Source organism: Nelusetta ayraudi, unplaced genomic scaffold (assembly GCF_046127955.1).
Source record: "Nelusetta ayraudi isolate G7.1 ecotype Tasmania unplaced genomic scaffold, CSIRO-AGI_Nayr_v1 ptg000022l, whole genome shotgun sequence".
Taxonomy (NCBI): domain Eukaryota; kingdom Metazoa; phylum Chordata; class Actinopteri; order Tetraodontiformes; family Monacanthidae; genus Nelusetta; species Nelusetta ayraudi.
Window position 1 is genome coordinate 3,284,245 of NW_027466072.1, and position 24,101 is coordinate 3,308,345.

Consider the following 24,101-nt stretch of genomic DNA (forward strand, 5'->3'; position numbering starts at 1 on the left):
ATGAGCACCGGAGCGAACAATAACATCAGAGCACCGAATACAGAGGCGCCAACAAGAGGTGGCAAAATGATTCACATTCAGTACTTGAGTGAAAGTACAGCTACTGCGCAGTTCAGATACCTGAAAAATCTACTTAACTGCAGTAACATTTTTTGGACTTGGTTACTTCAAATACAAATATTGATATGCAATTAAAATACAATTAATTACGATTAATTGATTGGCCATAATAAATTTGATTTTTTTTTTTTAACGAGTCTCAGAGAGGGAAGGGAAAGCACAAACTGTGTGTGTGTGTGTGTGTGTGTGTGTGTGTGTGTGTGTGTGTTATATTCATTTATTTATTTTTTTCGAACTGAGCCCCCTCGGTACACTTCTGTCACGTGACTACAGTGTTTTCCGGAGGGTTGTTGAAATTTACTGCTCAACGAGCTCAAGGTCACATGAACACGTGAGCAACAAAAAGAGGACGTCAAAGGCAGGCGCCACAGGCAAACCAGGAATATGTGGACGTCTTCCCACATACGCAGTGACAATCTCCATGTATATATGTGGAGGTAGAAGCAGAGATGTTGGAGAAACGTGGTGGACAGAGAGGACAAGAGATCTGACTTTTGCCTGCCTGCCTGCCTGCCTGCCTGCTGCTTTTCCCGCAGTCCTGCGATGCCGCAGGGTTCCTGTTTTGACATTTCGCCTGGTGTGTTGGTCACCTTTTCCTGAAAGCAATAACAACCCCAAATGTTCCTTAGCGCTCTCACATGCACTTCACATTTGCATGGTGCCTTTAACTGCCTCTCATGTGGCGCCTCTCCTCAGCATGTCAGCCGTGCTTCAAATTAAAGAGTTTTTTATCAGTGGGACAACTAATTGGGATCAGTTTAACAGTCTCAAAATGAGGTCGTGGTGATTTGACCGTATTTTATAGCAAGTCAAATGGCCAAACTACGGTACAAAAGTACGTTTGCCTTTTGTTACGTACATTTTGCCACGTAGGTTGAGGTGGAAGCTGTTTGATTTCAAATTGGTCTGGACTTTAATGACACCAGATGAACCAATTCAGATTCTCCAGTCTTGTACATCGCTGAGCTGATTGACTCTTCACGGAGCATTGTGTCCATTTAATTTGAAAGGGCCGGTGAGAGGCCTGGGCACTTATGAGGCTTGTCCATATATGGAATGGAAGGATTCAAGCTCCTTTTCCCCCATCCTGCGTGAGCACAGGGAATAAAAAGAATTACCGCTGTGGCCTCTTGAGAAAGTAGGGACAGTATCGGCAGAGGAAAAGGAAAAATGAAGCTGATTTAGCCCTCATGAGGTTCTTTTTTTGCCATTTTATATCTTGGCTTTATATCAGGCTTTTAGGACCGTCTCGCACTCGGCGTACCCAGGCAGGTTTGACCCTGTACCCCTTTCAAAGGTCTAATTAGTGTGACTAGATCGAGTGCATTGCTCTGTTCTCAGTCACAGTGCACTTACTTGGAAAAGGTGAAAAGGGACATGTTGCAGTCGCTCATGCATGAGCGCAAACACAGCACAGTGGCCGTAACTTATCGGCAAAGCGGCCATCCTGCAGAATCGTTCTCTCTGATCGTCCATTTCAGCAACAGTGGTGGTGAGCAAACACTACCAGACAGGCAACGTATATTAGACCAAATCCGATGTTCAACATTCTTAGCGACATCGTTGAAGCTTTTAGGGGGCGTCTCATACCGTGGCTGAGCACGACCCTCCAACTTAAACTCCACTTTTGTTGGAGCATTGCGAGCGCTGGGCGTTGTTCTCGAGTCCTTGTTTGACTTGCTCGCTGCAGGTTGGTGAGGTAACGGCGACCTTACCTGGCCAGCGTGACCTGTAGCCGACACGGGCACAGTCCGCTCTGCGGTGGTTTGACGGCGACGCCGGCCGTCTGCAAGGCAACGCAGCTCTAAAAAGCCACGAGGTCAGGATGGTGACCGCCGGGCTACAGGCCAGCGGGGAAGGTCTGGGAAGGTGGTGCCTTTGTGTTTGGGTACAGAGCAACCTTGTCTGGTGTGAGTGTCGGAGCCGTTTCCCCACTGGCCAGAAATACTGTTCAAAGACACTGTCAAATCTTGAGGCCAGTAGGAATGGGATATGTGGTGCATGTAGGTTGCAACCTGCTCAGCCCTGGCTGAGAACTCTAAACCCGACCCGACCCGACCCACTCATTTACATCTTGCACACACAGAAATGTGACCCGTCTCTCCTCGTCGACGCTTAAATTTTCACGTTGACAAATTTACGTTGTCGACATAATCGATTAAGCCGACCAATCGTTGCAGCCCTAGACAAAGTGAAAGTAGCAAAGAAAAAACCAGGTGAACAACACCTCACTTGCTCCTCTGCACTTGTTTACTTTTAGCAATTGTTCCATCGTGGAAGGGATTGGGGGCAGCTCGTCAGACCCAGATTTTTTTTTAGAAGCCAAATTCTAATTATGAAAAAAACCATGCATCAGCCCTGCAAACGCTGTGTTATCACTAATTTCAGTGGGAAAGGGCCATTAGAAAGTCCTTCTCTTGTCCCAGTCCTACAAGGACTCTGAGGGTTTAATTGGTTTTGACGCCTTTTCTTGTTTTTAATCAGGAGTCTGAAGCACTTTTGTGTTTCAAATAATCTCGGTCCTTCGCAAGAATAGCGTGCTGAGCAAGTGGCCGGGCGGGGGTGGGGTGCCGTGGAGAGAAGACAACAGCTGTAAATGCCACGGAGGAGAACAAGGGCCGACCTCTTTGAAGCTACCTGTGGGGGGAACAGATGGGAGGGGCCGCTGACATTTAACGAGGCTGCAGCTCGGTTCATGTTTTACACTCAGACATGCCAACGTCTAGCACTGACGCTCTCTCTCTCTCTCTCTCTGTCTCTCTCTCTCTCACACACACACACACGTGCCAATGCGTGCACATACACTCCTGGTGCACGCCACAAACATACATTTCCAACCATCACACGCGGTAACGGCAGCGACGTTTCACCGGCACTCTAAAAGCACTCAGGACTGTTATTTGCCAGCTGTATTTTTAAGCAAACCATTTATTTAATGCATTTGTAGATAATTAGCTTGTGTGTATTAAAAGCTGTCATTAGCCCATACAATTTATTTATTTTTTGTTCCTCCTCCCTGGCCGTGACGTTAATAAATGCCACGGGTTTGTGGCTGGAGCGCTTTTTGTGTGACAGCAAAGGAAAAGATATTATTGGATATAAAGGCTAAAAGCAAAGGTTATGTTGACTTGTGCACAGCGTCTCATTATTACTTTGTGTTATTTCTATTCACCCCTGATTGCTTTAATGCACTCGCCGTCATTTGTACCAATCGCATAGAGTGGAATTCCATTTTGTTGTGTCGCGTCCAATAAGTCAACCCTTTATTATGACAAGAGGACTGATAATGCCAACCTCTGCAGTCCCCTTGTGAATCCATGAGCACCAAAACAGGCCAAGTGTTCCCTTCTGTTCTGTTATACCAAACATGTTGTTGACGGACAGGCAAAAATCTTTGTGGTATGTTGATTAAAGATCCTCAAAATTGATCACACTGAAGACCAAGATTGATATTTAACCAGAGTATATCAGAATTTCTGTGGGCATAAGCCAAACCCTGCTGTGAAGGTGGGGTCACAACCTGCACACGGCCACAGAGAGAGACAAGCATCCACACACACCTACAGACAATCAAGAGTTGCCAATTAGCCCAGTGTGCATGCGCTTGGACTGTGGGAGGGACCTGGAATTAAGCACTATCCACTGCACCACTCATAGAAGCAGGCTAAACTGAGTCTGGCCCACTCATTTCAAACAATCCCTTGGATCAGTCATATATGATATTCACATATCGGTCCTGTACAGCAAATGGTCGTCTGTCAGTGATCTCCCCAGAAATGAGAATAGTCAGTCTCTTGCCTCTTACACTTGCTGCACTTTTATGGAAAGGATGCTTAAAAAACATAGTTCTGAAAATTGTGATTCGTGACCAAAACCTCCTGCCAGATGTTGGTGCCACCCCACTGGGGGGTGCCCTGTTTTTCAGGAAAATAAAATTCAGCCTTAAAAAACAAACAAAAAAAACAACTAAATGCTAACATTACCTTAAAATATGACACAGTGAAAGTGAACCCAGTGTTAAAAAAGAATTAAAAGTCATATTAACAGGAGAGAGTTTCAGCAATAATTATTGTGTTGATTTGTATTTTTCACCTCTCTAAGTTTTTGAATTTGCCTATTGTCGCTTTTTATACCTTGTGGCTTTGCATTATTTCTGCAAACATGATAAACAAGTTATAGCTCCTTGACATTTAGGATGAATGTTGTTGGATTTGAGGCATTAATGTCGGGAGCCGCAATAGGCCAACAGCTGTTTTCTTGTTTGGCAACCACCATGCCGGACCCTCCGTCCTGCGTTTATCTTTTCCAAAAGGGCAAGAATTCTCATTTTGACCTGCGCTGGCCCCCGCGGCTCAAGTCCGTAGGTTTACCTTTGCTGTTTTGATGTTTTAAAGTAGAGATGTACAGCAATCTTACATGTGCCCTTAAAAGAAAAAAAATCAATTCGGTGATCAATCTCAATTTCATGTGGCTGCTGTGTTTTTTTTTTTCTCAACCGCACCCCGAGGGAATGTTTTCAAAGCGGTTCAACAAGGCAACTCGGAGGGAAAATGAACAGGTTGCTTAAAAGTTACTTTTTCACTGTTACACCCAACATGGACTTTGAGGCAGAAGATGTGGGATCTGTCTCCTCTCTTATATGCTCAACCTTTCTCGATAATGATCATGATGTGCTATTTATGATTTAATTGTCACACTGATTGCTGCAGAATTGAATCATAGGCATCTGGACCCAAGGGCCCATTAAAGACAAATTTCCATTGATGAATGAGCCTTGGAGGGATTGAAGAAATCTGAAAAATGTCAAAGCTGGCAATAAATCACACCCGCTGCTTTATTAAAGTAACAATGTAAGATGGATGTCAAGTTGTACTGTACTAGCATATCTACCCAACTCATTTTGTCAGGTTTTTTTTTGGAGAACGAGAACAAAAACACATTTTAAGAAAGTAGAATTTAGGCCAATATCTCAATTTGGCCAAAAAAATGAGTCAGGGAAATGTGAGATATGCTTTGAGGCTGACAAAGACCTGAGGTCATTTAACACTGAAGCAAAAGATTTTCTGAGCGCTCAGCTTGGTTTCACAGTCAGTTTAAATCAACACTTTTATTGCTTATTTTGAAGGATATCAGGTAAAAAATAAACAAAAAACTGAATTTAAATATTTCGGATGGGCTTCCTCAAATTCTCAAAATTTTCAAATTTCTTTTTGGGAATGGAGCTTTTCAAAAGTCAACTAGTAAGTTCACAGTATGAAATCATGGAACCAGCATTTTTATTTTTTTTTATTTTGAAACTAATTTTCAAAAGTTTCCATAAAATATGCTTGTCAAAAAAGATGTCAACTTGAGCTTTAGCTTATTTGGTTGCATCTATTTGTCATCTTATCTTTGTAATTCATCAGAGATCGAAAACCTTTTCCCCACTACTGTACACACGCATATACATTTTTTTTTAATTAGCAACAACAACAACAACAACAACAAAAGCCAAATACAGAAGTTGGTGCAGCCAAGTCGATTAAACCTTTAGATTCCAGGCGAAGGTTGTGTGGGCCAATCACGGATGTGCTTTGTAATCTAAAGAACAATTATATCCTAATGCGGCACACTTAAGCTCATCACTAATCCAATAGCAATCAGCGATGTCCTTGGCCCTAAAACTGTGGCCCGTTTCAGCATCGATCAGACGCTGCGTTGCTGATGAAATTGTGGCGCTAGTTGCTCTTACAATATTGATCAAAGCGAAGCAGGAACGGGGACATTTTCTGCTCAGAAACTGTATCACTCTTGAGTATTACAGCTCCTTCATGGTTGTACAGAACCAGAACCACTGATCTGACTGACATTGTTGTTGTAGGCACAAAAATGTACCTTTTGTTCCTTATATATATACTTATACTGTATATGTGTGTATATACACCACCAAGTTTGGACACACCTTCTCATGCTTTTTTTTTTTACAACTTTCTACACTGCAGATAAATACCGAAGACATCAAATATATGAGCAAGATATATGTAATTATGCAGCATAGAAAAACACATTAAATAACTCTAAATATACATATAATTCCATGTGTGTTCATCCATAGTTTTGATGCCAAATTAAATTCAGAGGGTGTGTCCAAACCTTTGACTGGTAGTGTGTATATAAATATGTATATATTTCTTTCTCTTTCATTTTATGAATACATTTTATAAATCCCATATCTAATGAAATTAACTGAGTCATCTTCATGCGTTTTGTTTTTGATTTTTGCTGTTTCCTGTCCACTTTGCTTTTGATGTTTCTTCTTCTTCCCTTTGCTGCTCACACTCCCAGTTTTCTCCACTGTGCTGCATCTTGTTGGAATGAGTCTAACGAGTTCTGTGTTCTTCACATTGCAGCAACTGATGAGGGAGCGTCAGCAGATGGCCAGCCGTCCCTTCGCCTCGGTGGCGGTCGCACTGGACCCCAAGGGAGAGCAGACGGACCTGGTGCAACCCCTGCTTGACGTGAGTCCGCCCACATGCACACTCACCCCGTGTGTCTCTCATTAATGTCGTCTGATGGAGTTGGCTCTCCTGCAGGACATCGTGGTGAGCTGGTTAGTCACACAAGTTAGAGGGTCACACTCTGATTCCTCTTTGCTCCGTTAGACTTCACTTCACTCTTCAGATACTGCTGCTTCACTGCAGTGCTTACCAGTCACCGCAACCACACTGAATCCAAGTACTTTGAGAGGTTTTCTCAGCGGACAATTGTTCCAAAGAAAAGCTGCATGTAAGCACATCACGTGAGTCTGGTTAAACCTCTGGATTTTATTCTGGTGAAAAACTGTGCAGGGTGAAAAGTTGCAAGAAAATAGAAATAAATGGAAATATATTGATAATATATTCATGACTTTAAACAAATTACTATGATTACACAAGTACAATGTTTTTCAATATTGATTCAAAAGTCTCATATAATGCAAAATACATTCTACCACTGTTGTCTAACAATGTCAGGCAACAAAGTCCTTTATTTTCTTCTTTTGCCATACTAAATTGACCATTTGTGACCGATGTGACTGCCTGCCACGCATGTAGATGGTGGCGGCGGGGCCGACGGAAACCACAGCCCAAGGAATTGTTTGCCACGCGGGATAAAAGCGTATCTTAAAGCAATACGAGGCGCCGCATTCTCAAATTGACATTGGGGCGAGCGGCAGCGTTTCCTCCGCCAAGGCCGGCTCCGTGTCACCTGCTGCCAAGAGGAATGAAATCACTGTGGCAACCAACAAAGAGGCGCTGCATTAGCCATTAGCGCAGCGCCGAGTGGCACTCAATGTGCATTTATGGTATCGTGAAGGGCAACGCAAGGAACAAAGGAGGGAGACAAACGCGACTGTTTTCGCTGCACTTTTGCAGCACAAAGTGCCTCGAGACACAATCTGGATGTGAGCAGCGTTGAGGACAAACAGCTTCACCTTTGTTTAAAGGAGGAGCGTGGCGTGCTTTTCACCTTGCGAGTTGAGTCTCGAGATTTGAAGCCCCGAAGTCCAGAAGCGGCAGTTCTGGTAGAGGTAGGTAGAAGTTTTTGCGCTCGCTGGAGAGCCCAGCTGTAAACAGCGTCCACAGCTGCGGCGGGAGCGATAACTGCGACGGGCACGCGGTCCTCCCTCTCCTGTTGCTCGACCCTCTCAAGATGCAGAGTGAACCCGTGAAGGCTTGGCTCAGCTACCCGGGCTCTTAAAGGGGGTCCATCACCGAAAACAACAACACCAGAAAGCATTAAACGGGCCTTCCTCCGCCTTGAAGTATATTTAGTGATGTGGGCTGGACTCCTCAGACACACTGAGATAGATGCCTCCATTTTGCAGCAAGCATTATTTTCCTTAAAGGACCAGTTGGTAACATTTCACTGGGTCTATATTGCCATAAAACTGAAAAGGGTGCAATGCAAAAACATTTTTTGTCAGGTTTGCTCGCCGAAGATGAATATGTTGTGTTGTGAATTTGCTCATATTCAGTGTTCATATTTACATAAAGAGTGGTTTCACCAGGAAGGAGACGCCGCCGCGTGGTGTCACAATATTCCTGTCGTAGCCCTGAACACAGACCTGCTCTGTATTTTGATGTTTAATTTCGTTTAGTTCATTTCGAACAATCAAACAATCAAATCACATCACACAATAACGCATTCAACATTCCTGAACCAGGTCAAAACAAAAAACTCACCTTGGTTCCATCTCATATTCATTAAATCTACTAATTTTAAAGAGCCTTTTGAATTTAATGATATAATGTCCGGGATTTTTTAATGTTAAGGTTCCTCTTAAATCATATTTAGCCTCTCTCAGTCGGAACAACCACTGGATGCTGTCAGGTAACTGCTTATTGTTTACTTTGTAGATGATTTGAGCGGCTGCTTGTGAGATCTAGTTGGTGATTCGGAAACAACGTCCCCGCATTTGAATTGTTTGCGGTGTCCTCCTCTTGCCACGAGGTGCCGGTGACTCAAAACACACTGGGCTTTTAACGTCGCCATCATCACACATTTGTCTTCATGAAAGCACATTAGCGTCCCCGGCAAACCAGCAGAGGGCTCTTCAGTGTGCGAGCGGATTCATTTCTTCTCATGAGGCAACATGTTTGTGTTTGCAGATGTGGGGACGATTACAAACATATGCTCAGCGTCCCGTCCCTTGGCACCATAGGAAGGTGAACCATTAAAAACAAATGGATGCCGCGTTAAAGAGGTTAATTGTTCGGCATCTGGCGTTGGATATATCTGTTGATGTCAAAGAGGACGCTGACGCCGGGCTCAGCTGTTTGTCCGTTAGCAGTGGTAGATTTAATATGGGAACTAATCAGAATAAAGGTGGAAATTGAATCGGTCAGTTCATCAAAGGTCCCATATTATACCCATTCAAAGTCGCTATGCTGCATTTTAGACGCGCAAAGCACACCCTCAAAAGTTGCCAGAAAACAGCACATTTAGCCCTCTGTTTACAGCCTGCAGCAGGGAAACTGGTGATTGCGCAACATTCCATTCATGAGGCTGCTTTTTTTTATGAATACATGTTTGTTTATTTGTTTGTTTGTTTTTTATGCTCATACTTACACTCTAGTCACACCGTGATTGTTTGGTTGCGTCCTAATAAATATTAATGACACTTACCGATATTTTTAACACCAAAAATACACTTTTCATGTTTTAAGAGAAGTTGATCAGTTTGTAGTCAACCTAAAAAAATACCAAGTGCCACTTTTATTTGGAATTGCTCTCACATTTGACGCTCAGAGTGGAGACGCGGCACTATAGCAACCTCCCCATTCAAACACATGACACACACACACACACACACACACACACACACACACACACACACACACACACACACACACACACACACACACACGAGAAGATGAAGAGCTTCTTCTGTGATAGCTGCATTGTTGCTGATCCCACTGCCTGAGTTGGCATCAGGTCCCCATCGCTACATCTGTGCAGAACCTCCGGCTGCTTCTCTGAGAAAACCAAAGGAGTCTGATTGCTCAAACCTCAGCGCGCAAGAGAAACCTGGATATTGGCTTTGGTGACCCAGTTGCTCCTGGACAGAAAGCCCAAAACACTGGAGGCCTGTGCCTCGGTGTCACAGATGTCTTTATTCTCTAATGCCAGCACAGAGCATATGGAGGCACGGACGGACAGCTAGTGTGATGGATGACACCTGTCAGAGAGGGAAGGGAAAGCACAAACTGTGTGTGTGTGTGTGTGTGTGTGTGTGTGTGTGTGTGTGTGTGTGTGTGTGTGTGTGTGTGTGTGTGTGTGTGTGTGTGTGTGTGTGTGTGTGTGTGTGTGTGTGTGGAACGACCAAAGCGTAGTTCCCCCGCAACCAGATTAATGTGGCTGCACCGGCCATGTAAACCTGTTTGGTTGATATGAAAATGAATGCAGCAATTTCAATGTTTTGAAAGCAAAGTGCGGCACCGTGATTGAAACGGGATCAAATCACATATAAATGTGTCATTTTTCCATCACAGCGCCGCAATTTGTCTGCACACCGAGATTAATGCGCAGAATAACTTGAGCTTTGCTGTTGATGTTGTTGCTGCTGCTGCTGCTGCTGCTGCTGCTTTTTTTTGCGCTCATCTGCTTTTTTGATTTGCTAAATCACAGCATATGGACCAATTTGGGTTTTTGCCCAGGAACCACCAGTATTTATTCATTATTGGAAGACTATATTGGCCTTGTCGTACTGATAAAAAGTTGTTTTGAAGGTCCCATATTTGTTTTTCTTATCCGAGGCATCTGGGTTGCAACTTCACACAATTAATTATCCAAAAACCCTCAGGATGCCCCAAATAAATCCCAGCATCTTTCTGTCTCCTGTTTACTTGTACAGGAGATGTTGTTGATTTGTCAGCAACCTTTGAGACGTGATGGAGAAATTATTTCCAGTACATTTTCCCCCTCAAATAAAAACCTCACACATGAGCAGGGATTCCAACAATTCACTATCCTGAGAGATGTACTGGTGCCCTTTTGTTGCATCAAAAAGGGCTTATCTCCAGAATGTTGTGTTTTGGCACAGGCTTCCTGAAACGTGCGCAAGCAGAAGAAGTAAATGATGAACTTTTCTCATTTTTGGGGTTCATTGACATGCTGGAAACACTGACAATATGGTGAATTAATATTGGAATTTTCATACAAAATGTTTTGGCTTACTAAATGGTCTCAGTGTTTAAAGCTAGTGTTGCTGCTGCTGCAACACTAGCAGCAGCAGCTGTGCCAACCTGGCAGTTGCACATTGAGCCAATTAGAACACTGGAAATGTAATGGCAATCGGATGATGCCCCAGATATTTTTGAAATTTTGTTTCACAAACTCTAAAACTATCAATAGCTGTCTCCACAAATGTTTCTGGATCTCAAGCCAATATTGAACGCAAAGAATTGAGCTGAATCACGACACTCTACCACACTGGGGAATAAACCTGCAGCTACGACATCCGGAAATACAACAGCAGCAAAACTCAGACGTCTTGCAGGCCACGATCACTGTCGCTGCGTGGGGGCAGGATGCAGTGGGACGTGTAGGAGTGCCAACCATGTGTAGGCACACCAGCCATGTCCGCGTTTGCTGTCGTGCATCGGCAGTGACGGACGTCAAGTCGATGCGTTTCCTCTCATTTCATTAGTCGTCCATGATGGCTAAAGAGACACAGTGAGAAAAAGAGTGGGCGAAAGAGGGAAATGCATGAACGACGGTTCTATTAATTAACCGTCGGTGCTCATGTACGAGGCTTCTGTCTCAGTTTGATGAAATGGAGTCGTTTCAAATGGCCGTGGCCTAGTTTTTACCGTTGTTCGCCCAGATGTGCATCTCGAAGCCGAACGTACGTTAATCAGAAGTCCCCGCCGTTTGAGTTTGCTCGACCTGAACGAGCCCCGTACGGCTGTTTCATTAGCGCAGTCACCCGAACGGCCATGAAGCGGCCGGCAGGCATTCTAACGGCCTTTGTGTGTGTCAGCCACGGTGGATCTAATATTAGCCTCCGACCTGAAGGAAGCACGGGGACACTGTTCTTCATGAAGACAACCAGAACGGGAAGGATGCCTCGGCCCTCCATACGTCTGATTCTTAAAAATGTCTGCGATTCGTATTTTTGCGAGGTCTTTGGACTTGAAGGCTGGAACTTGTACCCTAAATCCTTTTTGGAACATTTTACACATCCATCTTGGAAAGAGCCCTTCTTATTTTTCTGGAAAATGGAGCCACAGCAGCATCCAGGCTAATCACTCATGGCGCCATCTTCTACTTCTTCGTCTTCGTCTCCTTCGTCTTCTTCTTTGTCGTCTTCTTCTTCTTCTTCTTCTTCTTCTTCTGTGGTTTATGAAAGCAACTTTTCTCATGACTTTGTCATGGAATCCAATCAAGTTTTAAAAGCCGACTGAAAAAAATGACATCTGGTGGATGTGGGCAAGACGGACGAGCCACATCAGTTTGAAAATGATCGATGCGACTGCTGTGCAAGGTCATAGCCAAACAGGTTGTTTGTGGGTTCTCAACTATTTCTAGGTCACAAATCACTTTCCTTTAACTTGGAAGGAAAAAGAAAAAAGTTTTCTGTCTTCTGTCCCCAGGGGGTGCCCAAACCAGTTGCCATGGAGCCGTGTTCAGGAGGTAAAGCTGCCGTGTTGACCGTCCTCATGCGTCTCCCCTCAGGAGCCTCTGGACTTCCTCCGCCAGGACAGTCAGGTGAGACGAAATACAGAAATAAAAGAAATCACATTTTTTTTCATGGTTGTGTATCATCTTTGCTGTTTCTGCTGCTGTGTTGGAGATCAGGTGCAGACATGACACTGTCTGTGAAACTCCATTATAACCAGCTTCATGAAATAATCTACTGGAATGCTCCATAAACATTACTTGTGCATGAAAATCAGGAAGGATGTGCTGAACACATCATGGGATGGCTTTGACACTGGTTGCCTTGAATGTGATGAGAATTAATTTCAAGTGTGCAATATGAGGCCTTCATTGCAGAAGTAGAATGCTTTAAAATTGCAAAAAAAAACAAAAACAGCTTTGTATTATAATCACACTTGGTTGAGTGTGCTAAACCATAAAATAGTCAACAAAGCATCATGGTTTATATTTTAGCCTCTAAAACAGCCCACTTTAATGTGTTCACACTCGGAATTCTTTCAGTCACTTTAGACATTTAATTAGTTTTCATTAAACGCGAAAATGTTCCCATTCTTGTGAAGCACATCCAGATTGTCGCACATTCACCATGATCGCAGAACATTTAAGATCATTATTTCATAAAACTGGTTATAATGGAGTTCAATGCAGAAATGAGTCATTAGCCCCAAACTCTTCAACAATCATCGACTCCAAGTGTGCAGCTGCCTCAAAGATTTGTTGTTATTTTTTCTTTGTTAACCTCCTCCCCTCCCCCCCCCCCCCCCACCCTCTCCCGACTCTCCGACTCTCCCTCCAGGAATCATCGTGGCCAGCGCTCTGATCGACGTCTCCCAGCAGAAGCCGGGAGATTTCAAGGACAAGTCCCAAGGGCTGAAGAACCGTAAATCCGCTCCTCCTGCACACCAGGGCACCTGCGTCTGAGACCCCCCACCACCGCCCCACCACCGCTGAGACCCTCCTCATCCACTGGGCCCCTCCCCCACACCACCACCACCACCACCTGTTATTTCCATTGGTGGCAGCCGAGGTGGCGCCGTGCGGACGGGCGGTGGGCTCCAGCAGTGCGGAGGCTCCCTGCAGAGAAGCGTTGCAGCTCCATGTTTCAAAGATGGAGAGCACAACCTGTTTTCCTGTTGTTGGCCTTTGACCCCATTGAAAATCATTCTTCGATCTTTGGGAGCAACCCCACCACCCCCCAAACGAGACACACACACACACATTGCCATGCTACCCCCCACCCCCAGCCCTTGGGACTGTGCTGGGCTGGAAGCGTTGCGACGGTCGGGGTTTCTGGCGACTTCGGATTAATTCGAAAGATTCTGCGGCTGCTGGACCTGAGAAGGTCAAAGGTCACTTCCATTTTTCTTTTTTTTTTTTAAATGATTCCCATAACATTGCTATTGTAATTCAACAACACTACATGGTTGGTCGGTGAGGAAGGTTTTGATTTTTCTTTTTTTCTTTTTTTTTTTCGTCTATGGTGCTAAAAAAAAAAAAAGTTCTGTTTATCTGACAGGCCTGAAGTTTGTGTTGCCTCTTTTTCCTCTTTCCTTCTTTCTTTCTGCGGATGGAAGTTTCTCTTTTGTCCCGACGTCACAACGGTGTTTTGACAGCGTCCCTTCTCTGGCGCTGTTCATCATCTCATTGGTTAAAGTTTTAGTTGTACATACTGTATGTATCACAAAGCTGAAGCTAAAGTCTGTGTTTCTCCAAAGGGAAATGCAGCCGCCGGTGTCGCTGATTGCTCCGCAGGAGGAGGCAGCTCATCGCCCTCCAAAATAAAAGCATGGTTAGAAAAAAATGTATTTGTTTATTTCATCGTCAGACTGGAAGTTGCCTTTGCAAAACTGTCATTTGTATTTTTTCGGTGGACTGAAAGAAGTTACAAGAAGTTCTGCGAGGACTTTTGGACATTGAACTTCTGCAGTGGCCCCCTCGGATCGCCGTGTTTTTGGCGGGAAACTAATAAACGCTCAGAGAGGGAATATTACGTCCTATGACAGCGTACTAGCTTGTTTTGTAAAAAAAAAAAGAAAAAATTAAAAATTAAACAAAATCTTTCTTTCTTTGTTTTTCTAAGAGTTCTGTAAAGCGATGTCTTTATTCCCAGGTCAAGGAGCAACGTTACCTTTTTTTTATAACGTCCTGATGAGAGGAAAACGAGGGCATCCGTTGATCCGCAGAGTTTTTAAAACTGTTGACCCCACACCCCCTCCCCCACCCTGAACTGTACAGTGTCTTGTTGGAACAAATGTGACTCTTCTGTTCTTCTCCGTCGTCGTTGCCGTTATTTCTTGAGATTTCGCGTGGTTGCCGGGACTTCCTTTTTCTTTTTTTTTTACAACGATAAGAACGACCAGCGACAATTACTTCTCTCAGCCCCCGTATTGTGGTATCTTATGATAAATTGTCTTTTTGCTACAGGTGTAAAATGAAAAAAAAAAAAAAAAGACAAGTATTTGTGTTGACACTTTGATATTTGACAGATTCCTGTGTAATAGCGCGTCTATCTTGAATTAATCGTTGAGTCGAGTCGGTTGATTTGACGTTGGCCATTATTCCCTCGATGTGTTGACGACTGTAAGGACTATACGGGCATTGTCACTTTTCCTCTTTTTTTTTTTTTTGCTTTGTATGTTTCGATGCCAGCGTTGTCATTTTGATATATTCACAACAGTAGGCCTGCTAATGTGCTTTTACTTTGTGCTGTAAGGTGAACCCATATCAGTGTCATTACACAGGAATCGGGAGAATCTCAACTGTTACGCGACACAGAAGACGAAAACGCTGCGTATCAGTGTGCAGCAGTGTGTTCGGATGATGGACAACATGCCAGAGAATAAAACAAAAAGAGCCGGAAAATCTTTTATCCTCTGACTGCTTTTTGCATCCATCACTAAATAAAAGAGGCAAAAATCTCCACGTTCTTCTACTTGCCTGTCGGCTTTTTGTGTCTGAAGCTCAGACCTACAATTTGTTGATATCGACAGTGGCTGCAGTTCATCGCCGGGTTGATTGCTTTAATTATTGCCTTGGAAAGTGAGACCAAAGAAAAAAACATACATTTTGTGTCTGCAAGATAAAAAAAAAAAAAAAAGTTTGTAGTTGAGAAAGTTTTTCTTTATTTTAATTAAATTTTTTATTTAACGTGTTTTTCTTTGCTGCATAATTACATACATCTTGCTCATATATTTGATGTCTTCATTATCTATCTGCAGTGTAGAAAGTTGTAAAGATAAAAAAAAAAAAAAAATGTGTGAGAAGGTGTGTCCAAACCTTTGACTGGTTGTATATATTTATATAACTCTTGTGTCATTTTTGCCGTTTTAAACTGTTGAGAGGTCGAGATCACTCAACTGATCACACCAGGCCTTTTTGAGTCAAGAAGAAATTCTTTGCGTGAATTGAATGTTCGAGTGGCCACATGCTAAATGGTTTCATTGTGGTTTTGTGCTTCACCAAAACAAACCGTCGCCCTGCACAGCGCTGAACCTCCACTACACAAACAAGGACAGAACCAATGTAACAGGACCAGAAGAAAGAGAAACTGGATGATGCATCAGGCCATGCATGGGTCCCCCGGCCCCTCCTCTTCCCACAGGACATTCCACGGCTAACAATGACCAACAACAACCTTTAAATACCACAAAAGGCAAGGAATAAAAATCGGATACAAAACACTGCAACCTGTTGCTTCAGGGATGCCAAGTGTTCATACATGTTTTTTCATTGTTAACATTGAAAATCAACTATAGAATTTCTCAGTGCGTGCTGAGGTTCTCATATGGACATAGTAGAATTATCCAAATTATCCCTTCATGATTATTCTTTGTTTTTTTCAGGCTCGGGTTTCAAGTTTCATAACTAAAAAAAAGAAAAAGAGAAAAATCCAGTAGACTTGCACACTTTGAACAGAGTGCTTTTCAACGCGTTCTCCCAATTCTGAGTGGAAAAGTAGCCTGAACACGGCGAGCCCACGTCTGGCAGGCGAGCTGACAGTCGTCAAGCTGACTGCGTGTTCCTGCGGCTGCCAGTTTGTGGCATGCCGCACATCTCCTGCTGTTTTAGTGCTGTTGACAACAGTCCTGATGGAAAGGGGATGAAAATAGGGGCATTAGCGAATTTCAGCCAGCCGTCATGATCATGTAATGACTTATGAATAATAATGAATAAAAGGAAACGCTGTCAGGCCAAACTTTTTCGGAGGTAAAAAAAAAAATTAAGTCTTTGAGCCAAACTTTAAGACTTTGCTGGAGAACGCCGACAAATAAACTCCCACTGTATGCTTCTCAATGGCATCGTTTTCTTGGCACATTGGCAGGCAACACTTTGGTCTGTTTACAAACATACGTTGGTGTCATTTGGATTTTCACGACCATGCGTTGTTTGTTTTTTTTAGATTGTTTCTTCTTCCAATAACTATTTACTCCTCAGGCTTTCTCCTTCTGCTTCTACTTCTGGCAAGATTAATTCTGTTGCAAAAGAAAAGACCAAAAACATGCAAACACTCACTGATGCTGACAAGCAAGGATTGGCTCAAGATTTTCCATGTGGCTGCTCATATTTTTCATCAGGGCGTTGAAAAGGTTTGTTGCATCAAAAATGTTCTGTGTAGTTTTTGACTCCAACTTCAATTTTCTTCGGCTGTGTTTAAACCCTAGCCCCCCCCCCCAATTTCTGTTTATATTATTTTATAGTATAGTATAGTTGTTCATTTGAAGGTGCAGAGAATGTTTTAAGGTGACACATTAAAACATCAAAAAAGCCATATTGCTGTGCAGATACTCAGGGATTTATTAAACCAGGGCAAAGTTTTGACACAGTGGCATGAGTTAAAAAATACAAAACAAAAACTTAAATCTTAAGCTGCATCGTCCACCGCTGCTATCCAGACGACTTGCACAGTGACACAGGCGATATTGATTCTCTGTCCGTGTCCGTCTGGCTGCTGTTAATGGCTGCCAGTCACTCGATTGCCTTTGGCTCAATCCAGATAAAACCAGAGGTTCACCTCACTGCTCCAAATGGTTTTTGACTCGGACGTGCAATCCTGCAGATCAGCTGCCAGTTCAGCACTGAAATTCGTTGTGGATGATCAAATTTCTGCAGATTTGCAGATGAAGTGGACCACGTTGTATTCAAACAGGATGGGAGGATGAGGGAAGGATGTAGGGATGAAGGGATGATTTAGTGAAAATGAGGCAGGAATGAGCGGGAGCGAGGAAGAGCGGGTTAAGGAATCCTGGACAGCACAATGGTGCAGGACGGGAGAATGAGGAAAGGATGGAGGGATGAGGGGATGGAGGGATGCCTGAATAAGGACGATGGAGGAAGATGGTGCAGACAAACCATGCAGGAAGGAGCTGCAAAGTAGGCGTGGTGGGTAATCAGAGGTGGCTGAGGGGTGATTCTGCTCCTGAACCCCACTTGGCGAGTTAACATGAGAGAAATCTCAACTCCTCATGATGTATTCGTTTCTCCTCAGACCACCGTATCAGTGGAAGTGCTCCTTCATCCCCCGAGTTTTCGAAATGTGACCTATAATTTCATTTCCGCCTTTTCATGTTGTCCTGATAGCATTAAAAGAAAAAAAAAGAAATGTCCCCAGGATTAATTTGATAGAGTGCAAGAGACCTTGACGTTGTCTCCGGGGTGAGTTGTCATGGTGCACTTCATTTCAAAACCAGAAACCGGTGGAAGCGGGAAATCCCACCTGCGACATCTCGCCAGGTCTTCTTCTTCTTTTTCTTTTTTTTTTCCAAGCATCACTTAGTTTGTTAAGCCAAAGCAGCTGAGACGATCAGTGTGAGGTGGAAGGATTTGGATGCAAATGATGAATCAAACACTCCTTCCTTCGTTGGCTCCTGATACCAACGACCAAAGTTCAGATTCAGGTCAAATCAGACCTGCTGTATTATCTGCAGCACTTCTGATCGTTATATTTATTTATTTATTTATTTATTTTTTTAATTTTTTTAATGTTCAATGGACGTAGTGACTGTAAAAAGTGCAAGTCAACAGGCAATTACTGGATATATATTACAGTTAAGCACCGTAAATAACTGCATGCTGCAGCATGAAGCTGCAGTACATGGTTGTAGTTGTACCTATAATTTACTGTGAAATATCCACAGTCATGCAACTAGCCAGTCATTTACTGTAAATTTGCAGCCCAGAATTTTTTTTTTTTTATATCTATCTATCTATCTATCTATCTATCTATCAAACGCAGGTGCGCCTGGTTTTTATTATTTCCCTCCAAACAACCCGATACCTGCTTTGTTTGCCTGCTTTTGGCGAATGACGTCGTTGCGCACTAATATTTGCAAAAAAACAAAACAAACGAAACAAAAAATAACCCCAACATAAAACAATAGAAAACAATAGAAAAAGAAAAGGAAAACACGATTAACTCGTCCTGGGCTTTTTTTTTTCCACGAGAAAAAAAAAAAAAAACCAAAGCGGAAGAAAGTGACACGGAGTTTGTCAACTACCTGTTAGCTATTTTGCGGCAAACTTTCCCTGGCGGCTCTCGACCCGAACCTTGGACTAATGTGAAGCTGCGGAGGAGGAACAACAGCTGCTGCTCATCGGGCGAGAAGAAAGAAGCTAAGTGATTGACTTGATGCGTCCTTGTTTGGTTTCTGTCTGCGAGCCTGTAAACAGGAAGTTTATACGGCTGAATGTGTCTCCACTTTTATCCCTTCTATCGACCTGAGGCTGAGATGTGATTTACTGAGGCTGTGCAGTGGTAGACATTTGAAGGGAGGAAATGCGAAGAAAGAAAAAGAAACATACATATCTGTTTTTCAGTTGGAACTAAAGTCACTTGAACTAGCCGACTTCAAGAAGTGTTAGCATTTATCATTAGCATTTATATTAGCATATTGAGCAGGTAGTCTTTGGTTCAGTTTTGCCACCACGTTTTTACATAAGCCTGAGTCGATCTGCTCAAAATGTGGTGATTTCACCCTGATGTCATTATAGTGAAACATAGTGTGGCATCAGAAAATATTAACGTTGCTTCCATTGTGTTTTCTTAGAGGACTGGTCTGGAAAAATCAGGATGTGAGTGTAAAAATGTAGTGTAAATGTATAAAGAAAATATGTATGGTCCAATATCAAAGTCAATGATATGCATATTTTATTTTCCCCATAAATCTAGCTGGGTGGATAATATCTCCTCAGCTGTTTCAACTAGTCAGTGCAGGAACAACAATAGTTTTCAATAATACTAAATCTGTTGAACCATCCTGTAAAGTCACACACTTATTATCCATTATTTAAAATGCATAGAAGTGCACGTCGTACATAATTGTGCTGGTATATTTCTAGATGTTGAAGTCAGAGATGAGACATCGCCTCTGTGACCTCAGGTTCAGCGCTTGTTAGTTGCGTCAAGTCCAGCACTTGAGTGTCTCAGCTTCATATGGAGAAGGAAATGCTAAGTAGGTCACTTCAAAGCATGGGACTCCAATCGACAGAAACCGTGTTAAAGTTTTGAACACGGTATTAAAGTCAATCAACCCATTCCCCTCAGCACGGCGATGATAAATGCACCAGTTTTACGATGGGTAAATGCTACTGAATCTCGCTCACTGGGCCTTTGAAAGGCTGATGTCATGCACCCCCCCCCAACCGTAATTGTCTTTGCGATGGTATTCCCATTTACATGATAGCGAAACAGAGTAGTCATAAGATCCGGGTCATTGGTTCAGGTGAGGGGTTTATGGCGCAGCATGCATCAGGATCTTGCTCATATCATAATTGCCTTTAAAGCGCTGAGCTCCACTTTTATGGAGGTGATGCTGCCGCTGCTGCTGCTGCTATGCTGCGCTGCGCCTTCGTCGGTGTGCCGATACTCATCTGCTGGCTAAATGCAGCCCATATTGGATTTCAGGAGTGCGTTTGAGTCAATAGCTGTAATCTGCTTCATCTGCGGCTCTTTTGCAGCTGATGAACACATGAACGGTAGCTTCTGTTTACTTTGTCCTCCGTGGTCTGGCTCGTTCACTTTGGCTCGGCGTGTGGCTCCATCTCCGTCTTTGTGTCTGAGCAGGAAATTACCAACAGAGACCTTGTTACGACTTTTACTTCCTCTAGCTGAGGGGTGGGCCACTGGTGACTGGTGGGGCCACAATGGGTTCTGAAATTTGGCAGAGGGAGCCGGAGCAGCAGCAGATGGATGGAGTGTTTTGGTGACCCACCTCATACGAGGATCATGGGATATATGGAAAACATATGCTTTAATGTTAACTGAAAATGAACAAAAGCTGTCCAACAAAATGTGTCTTTGAAGCCCCACTGCATTTAACTCTTTGTTGACTCTTAAGACGCTGAAAAAAATTGATTAAATATTGCTATTTCATGACTTAACTACTATTAATATCGTTTCTTGTAGTTTGGCGGGCTGTATTTAAGAGTTTTTACGGGCTACATGTGGCCCCTGGGCCGTAGTTTGCCCATGCCTGCTCGAGGTAGTCAAGTTTGATCGTCTTCTTGGTTAGCCAGCGCGGGCCTCATGCCAGCTGAGGGATTCAATGTGAGGGATCGACTGGCGACGCACACGGACAGTAATTGACCGACGGATATTTAAAGGAAGGGCCGGTGTGAATTGTGGTGTGAGCGAGTCATTAGTCTGATGGGGAACAGCTGGCGTCGCCTTCTCCATCGTCACCTCCCGTTGGCCCTGATGGTGGCGGTGCTCTCCATGGTGCTGGAACAGCAGGAGGCACAGCGGCCCACATAGCTGCTTTGTGTTGTTGATTTGTGTCCTACAAGTACGTTTCAGGGTTGAGTTTTATCTTAAAGAGTTTAATCTTAAACGCATCTGGTAAAGTGACTGCAGGAAGTGTCTGAAAAGCAGAGGCAAAACACACAAGGTTTTTTTTTTTTTTTGGTATTTGCCCTTTAATTATGCAAATTTGTTTACTCAGATTGTAAACTGCCTCATCTTTTGAGATTCATTGTTGGGCTTTAACGAGTAAAAGTGTCACCTTGGACTCTGGGAGACAGTGTTGGACATTCTTTTGAGTCTGGGATTTTGTCAACTGACTGTAACAGTGCACACGGTTAGCATGTGCTATGTCAATTCCTCATAAGTGAAGTTCTGATGAATTGTAGAATTACTCAGGAGGGGATCTGAGTTGAGTATGAGGTCTTATGAGACTGACTGGATATTAATCACTCTGCTCCTCACACCATCGGCCCAATCTGCCAGCAAAAGAAATTAGAGGTAGACTGATTATGACTAATTGGTCATCACATTTACTTGGGCGACTTTTGGTATTTTAATCTAAGTGGCCGTGGCTGACGCCTGTGCTCATGTTGCCCCAACGTCTGAGTTTGTCTGTGTTTACGAATTTGTGTCGGTTGAAGAAGAAAATCAATATGGTACTATACTTCTTAAATGTCGGTGTGAGTCAACGAAAAAAACATTGGCTGACTTTCAGCCCAGTGTGTCTGGTCTCGGACTGGGTTCAAAGCAGCACAGACAAACCGCGTTATTGGGTAAAACCCTTCAGGGTTCAGCTCAACTGTGCTAAACAAGATACAGTCTTGATGATCAAATCCTTTTGGGTCAAGTGAGGTTAATGTATCTAGCCAGCAGTCTTTACAACCTAAAGGTCATCTTCACATCTGTCCTATTTTAACTCTGCTCCGGCTTCGTAATCCAGCCCAAGAATTTGAAAAGTTTCGGAGCCCTTCCCTCTCTGCGGTCCTGCACAGCTCACAGGTTCGGCTTGTCTGCAATCAACCGTTGGCATTATTGTCATGTCTTATCTTTGCCCCCGCGGTGGCCAGGATAAGATGTGAGGGAACTCAAATAACCAATACCAAGGAGTCAAGTGTTCAGTGGGAGGCGACGCGCTCACATTGACACTATAGCACAACGATGACGACAAGTCTTCTCGCTGTGTCAATGGAAAAGCGAAAAACTCAGCCAGTGTTGTTTTCTGGCTGCTGAGACAATGTTGCTCGGGTCAGACTTGGAAGTAATTAGTTGTGATTCCCTAACAGGCAGCGCTGCTATGATGGAATTGTTTTTTTTAATTTTTTTTATCAGTGGCTCTTTAATCCGTGCCAAGGGAGGGTGGACATTTTGATTGAGCGAACCTGTGATGAGTTTATAGTCATGGGAGAGTGAATCTCGAAACGATATCAGCCGCCTCTGCGGGCTTAATGGCAAGGGAACCGTTAACTTGGACAGCTGTAATATTTATCAGAGGTTTAATGACAACTATCACCCCGAGGATACTGGCGCTTCACATTCCTCACTCCCTTTGGACTTGAGTTGTGAATTGTTGTTTCATGTGACTGAATCCTGGTAAGAGACAACCTTTGATTTGAACTTTATTGATCTCCAAAAAAACCCCCTGCATTTTTAGCCCTCTGTTTAGAGTCTCCTGCAAAAAAATGGATGGCTTGTTGAACCTTCCGTTTGTTTGTCAGAAGACTGTGAGGACTGAACCAACACTTGGCTGAGGCCATCGTCTGTGCAATGAGTCTTCCCCTCTTTGTGCCATCACGAAAAGGCAGATTTCCAGAAATGCATGTCTGACTTTTTGTAACGTAAGATAAGGGTTGATTTTTTTCTCATTCTGAGAAAGTGCATTCAGAGAAAAAAAAACAGATTGGCGTGAGAGAAAAATGAAAGTGTAAGTGACATTAGATGGGACGTTGAACAGGAAAATCTGGGCTTGGCTGTAAAAGGCCGCAGCAATTGCTGGAATTCACAGGGCTTTGGATTCTGTCCTGATTAGTCAAGATGTTGCTGGCAGTTTTTCTGACGTCGGGGTTAATTATAGTTTGACTTGTAGTCTTGTCACCAGAGGCTGCACCTCGTGTTTGGTATCACTTGTCATCTTTCTCCTTTCCGAGAAAATAGAAAAAGCCTGTGTGGTTGTTCCACAACAAACCCACTACTTTTCTTAATCAGATAAAGGTTCGTAGAATGTTTGCCTTCACCGACATCAACTCTGTCTCAAACGGAATGGACATGAAATGGAAATTGTCATTTCCTTCCCCCCGCCCCCTTCCCGGAAGGACACTTTAGCCTTTTTCTGCACCGTGACAAGGCTAATAAATCTCCGGTTGCCTCTGTAGGTCGACTACTCCATCATGCCGTAACAGGTGGGCCATATCCTCCTTGAGACTGGCCCCCCCCCTCCTGTCCACCAGGCTGTCTGTCCTCTGCGTCCTTGTCCGCCGCTCTCACTTCACACCGGGACTGATGTGATCTGACTGACAATGTTACTCTGTCCTCTGCCTGGCGCTGCCGCGTAATCCTGCTTAACGCACGTCCTCTCCCGTGAGGGGACGCCGAACAAGGATGTAACGTTAGCATCGAGGGCTGTTGACGTTGCTAATTGGCACAGTGTCGGAAGGGTGGAGTCGCTTCCCAAGGCAGTGGTGAGGAGACACTTTGCACCCTAGGTGTCACAACACCACCAGTTATGTAAGCCAAACACATTTCTCCTGAAGTCTTGTTCAAGCTAAATGTTGTGTAGAAATCCTTTAAATAGATACATGTACTTTATTGATCCCCAATTGGTAAACTCACAAATGTCCCATACAGTAGGAATCCCATTTTCAGATCTTTGCTTTTAATCAAAGAATCCAAAACAAGGAGGCTTCAGGGGGCGGAGTCAACACCTGGTTTAGTGGTGTTGTCCCCAACAGTGGGAGAAGTTTTACTGATTTCAGTGCCGAATAGACTCCGGCAGCCATGTGACCGTGATAGAAAGAGGTTAATGGATTGAACTATACAATATATTCTGATTAGAAACCGTGTGAGA

The 24,101-nt window shown here is 43.6% G+C and overlaps 1 protein-coding gene across 1 annotated transcript in view; it reads left to right on the plus strand.

Annotated features, from left to right (window-relative positions):
• Positions 1–15,229, plus strand: part of atrnl1b (attractin-like 1b) — a 62,820-nt gene extending 47,591 nt beyond the window's left edge. Inside the window, exons 27-29 of the mRNA XM_076028135.1 lie at positions 6,510–6,617; positions 12,237–12,351; positions 13,100–15,229. Of these exons, the coding sequence (XP_075884250.1) occupies positions 6,510–6,617; positions 12,237–12,351; positions 13,100–13,224 (348 nt within the window). The 3' untranslated portion in view covers positions 13,225–15,229. The remainder of the gene's footprint in view (positions 1–6,509; positions 6,618–12,236; positions 12,352–13,099) is intronic.
• The last annotated feature ends 8,872 nt before the right edge of the window (positions 15,230–24,101 follow it).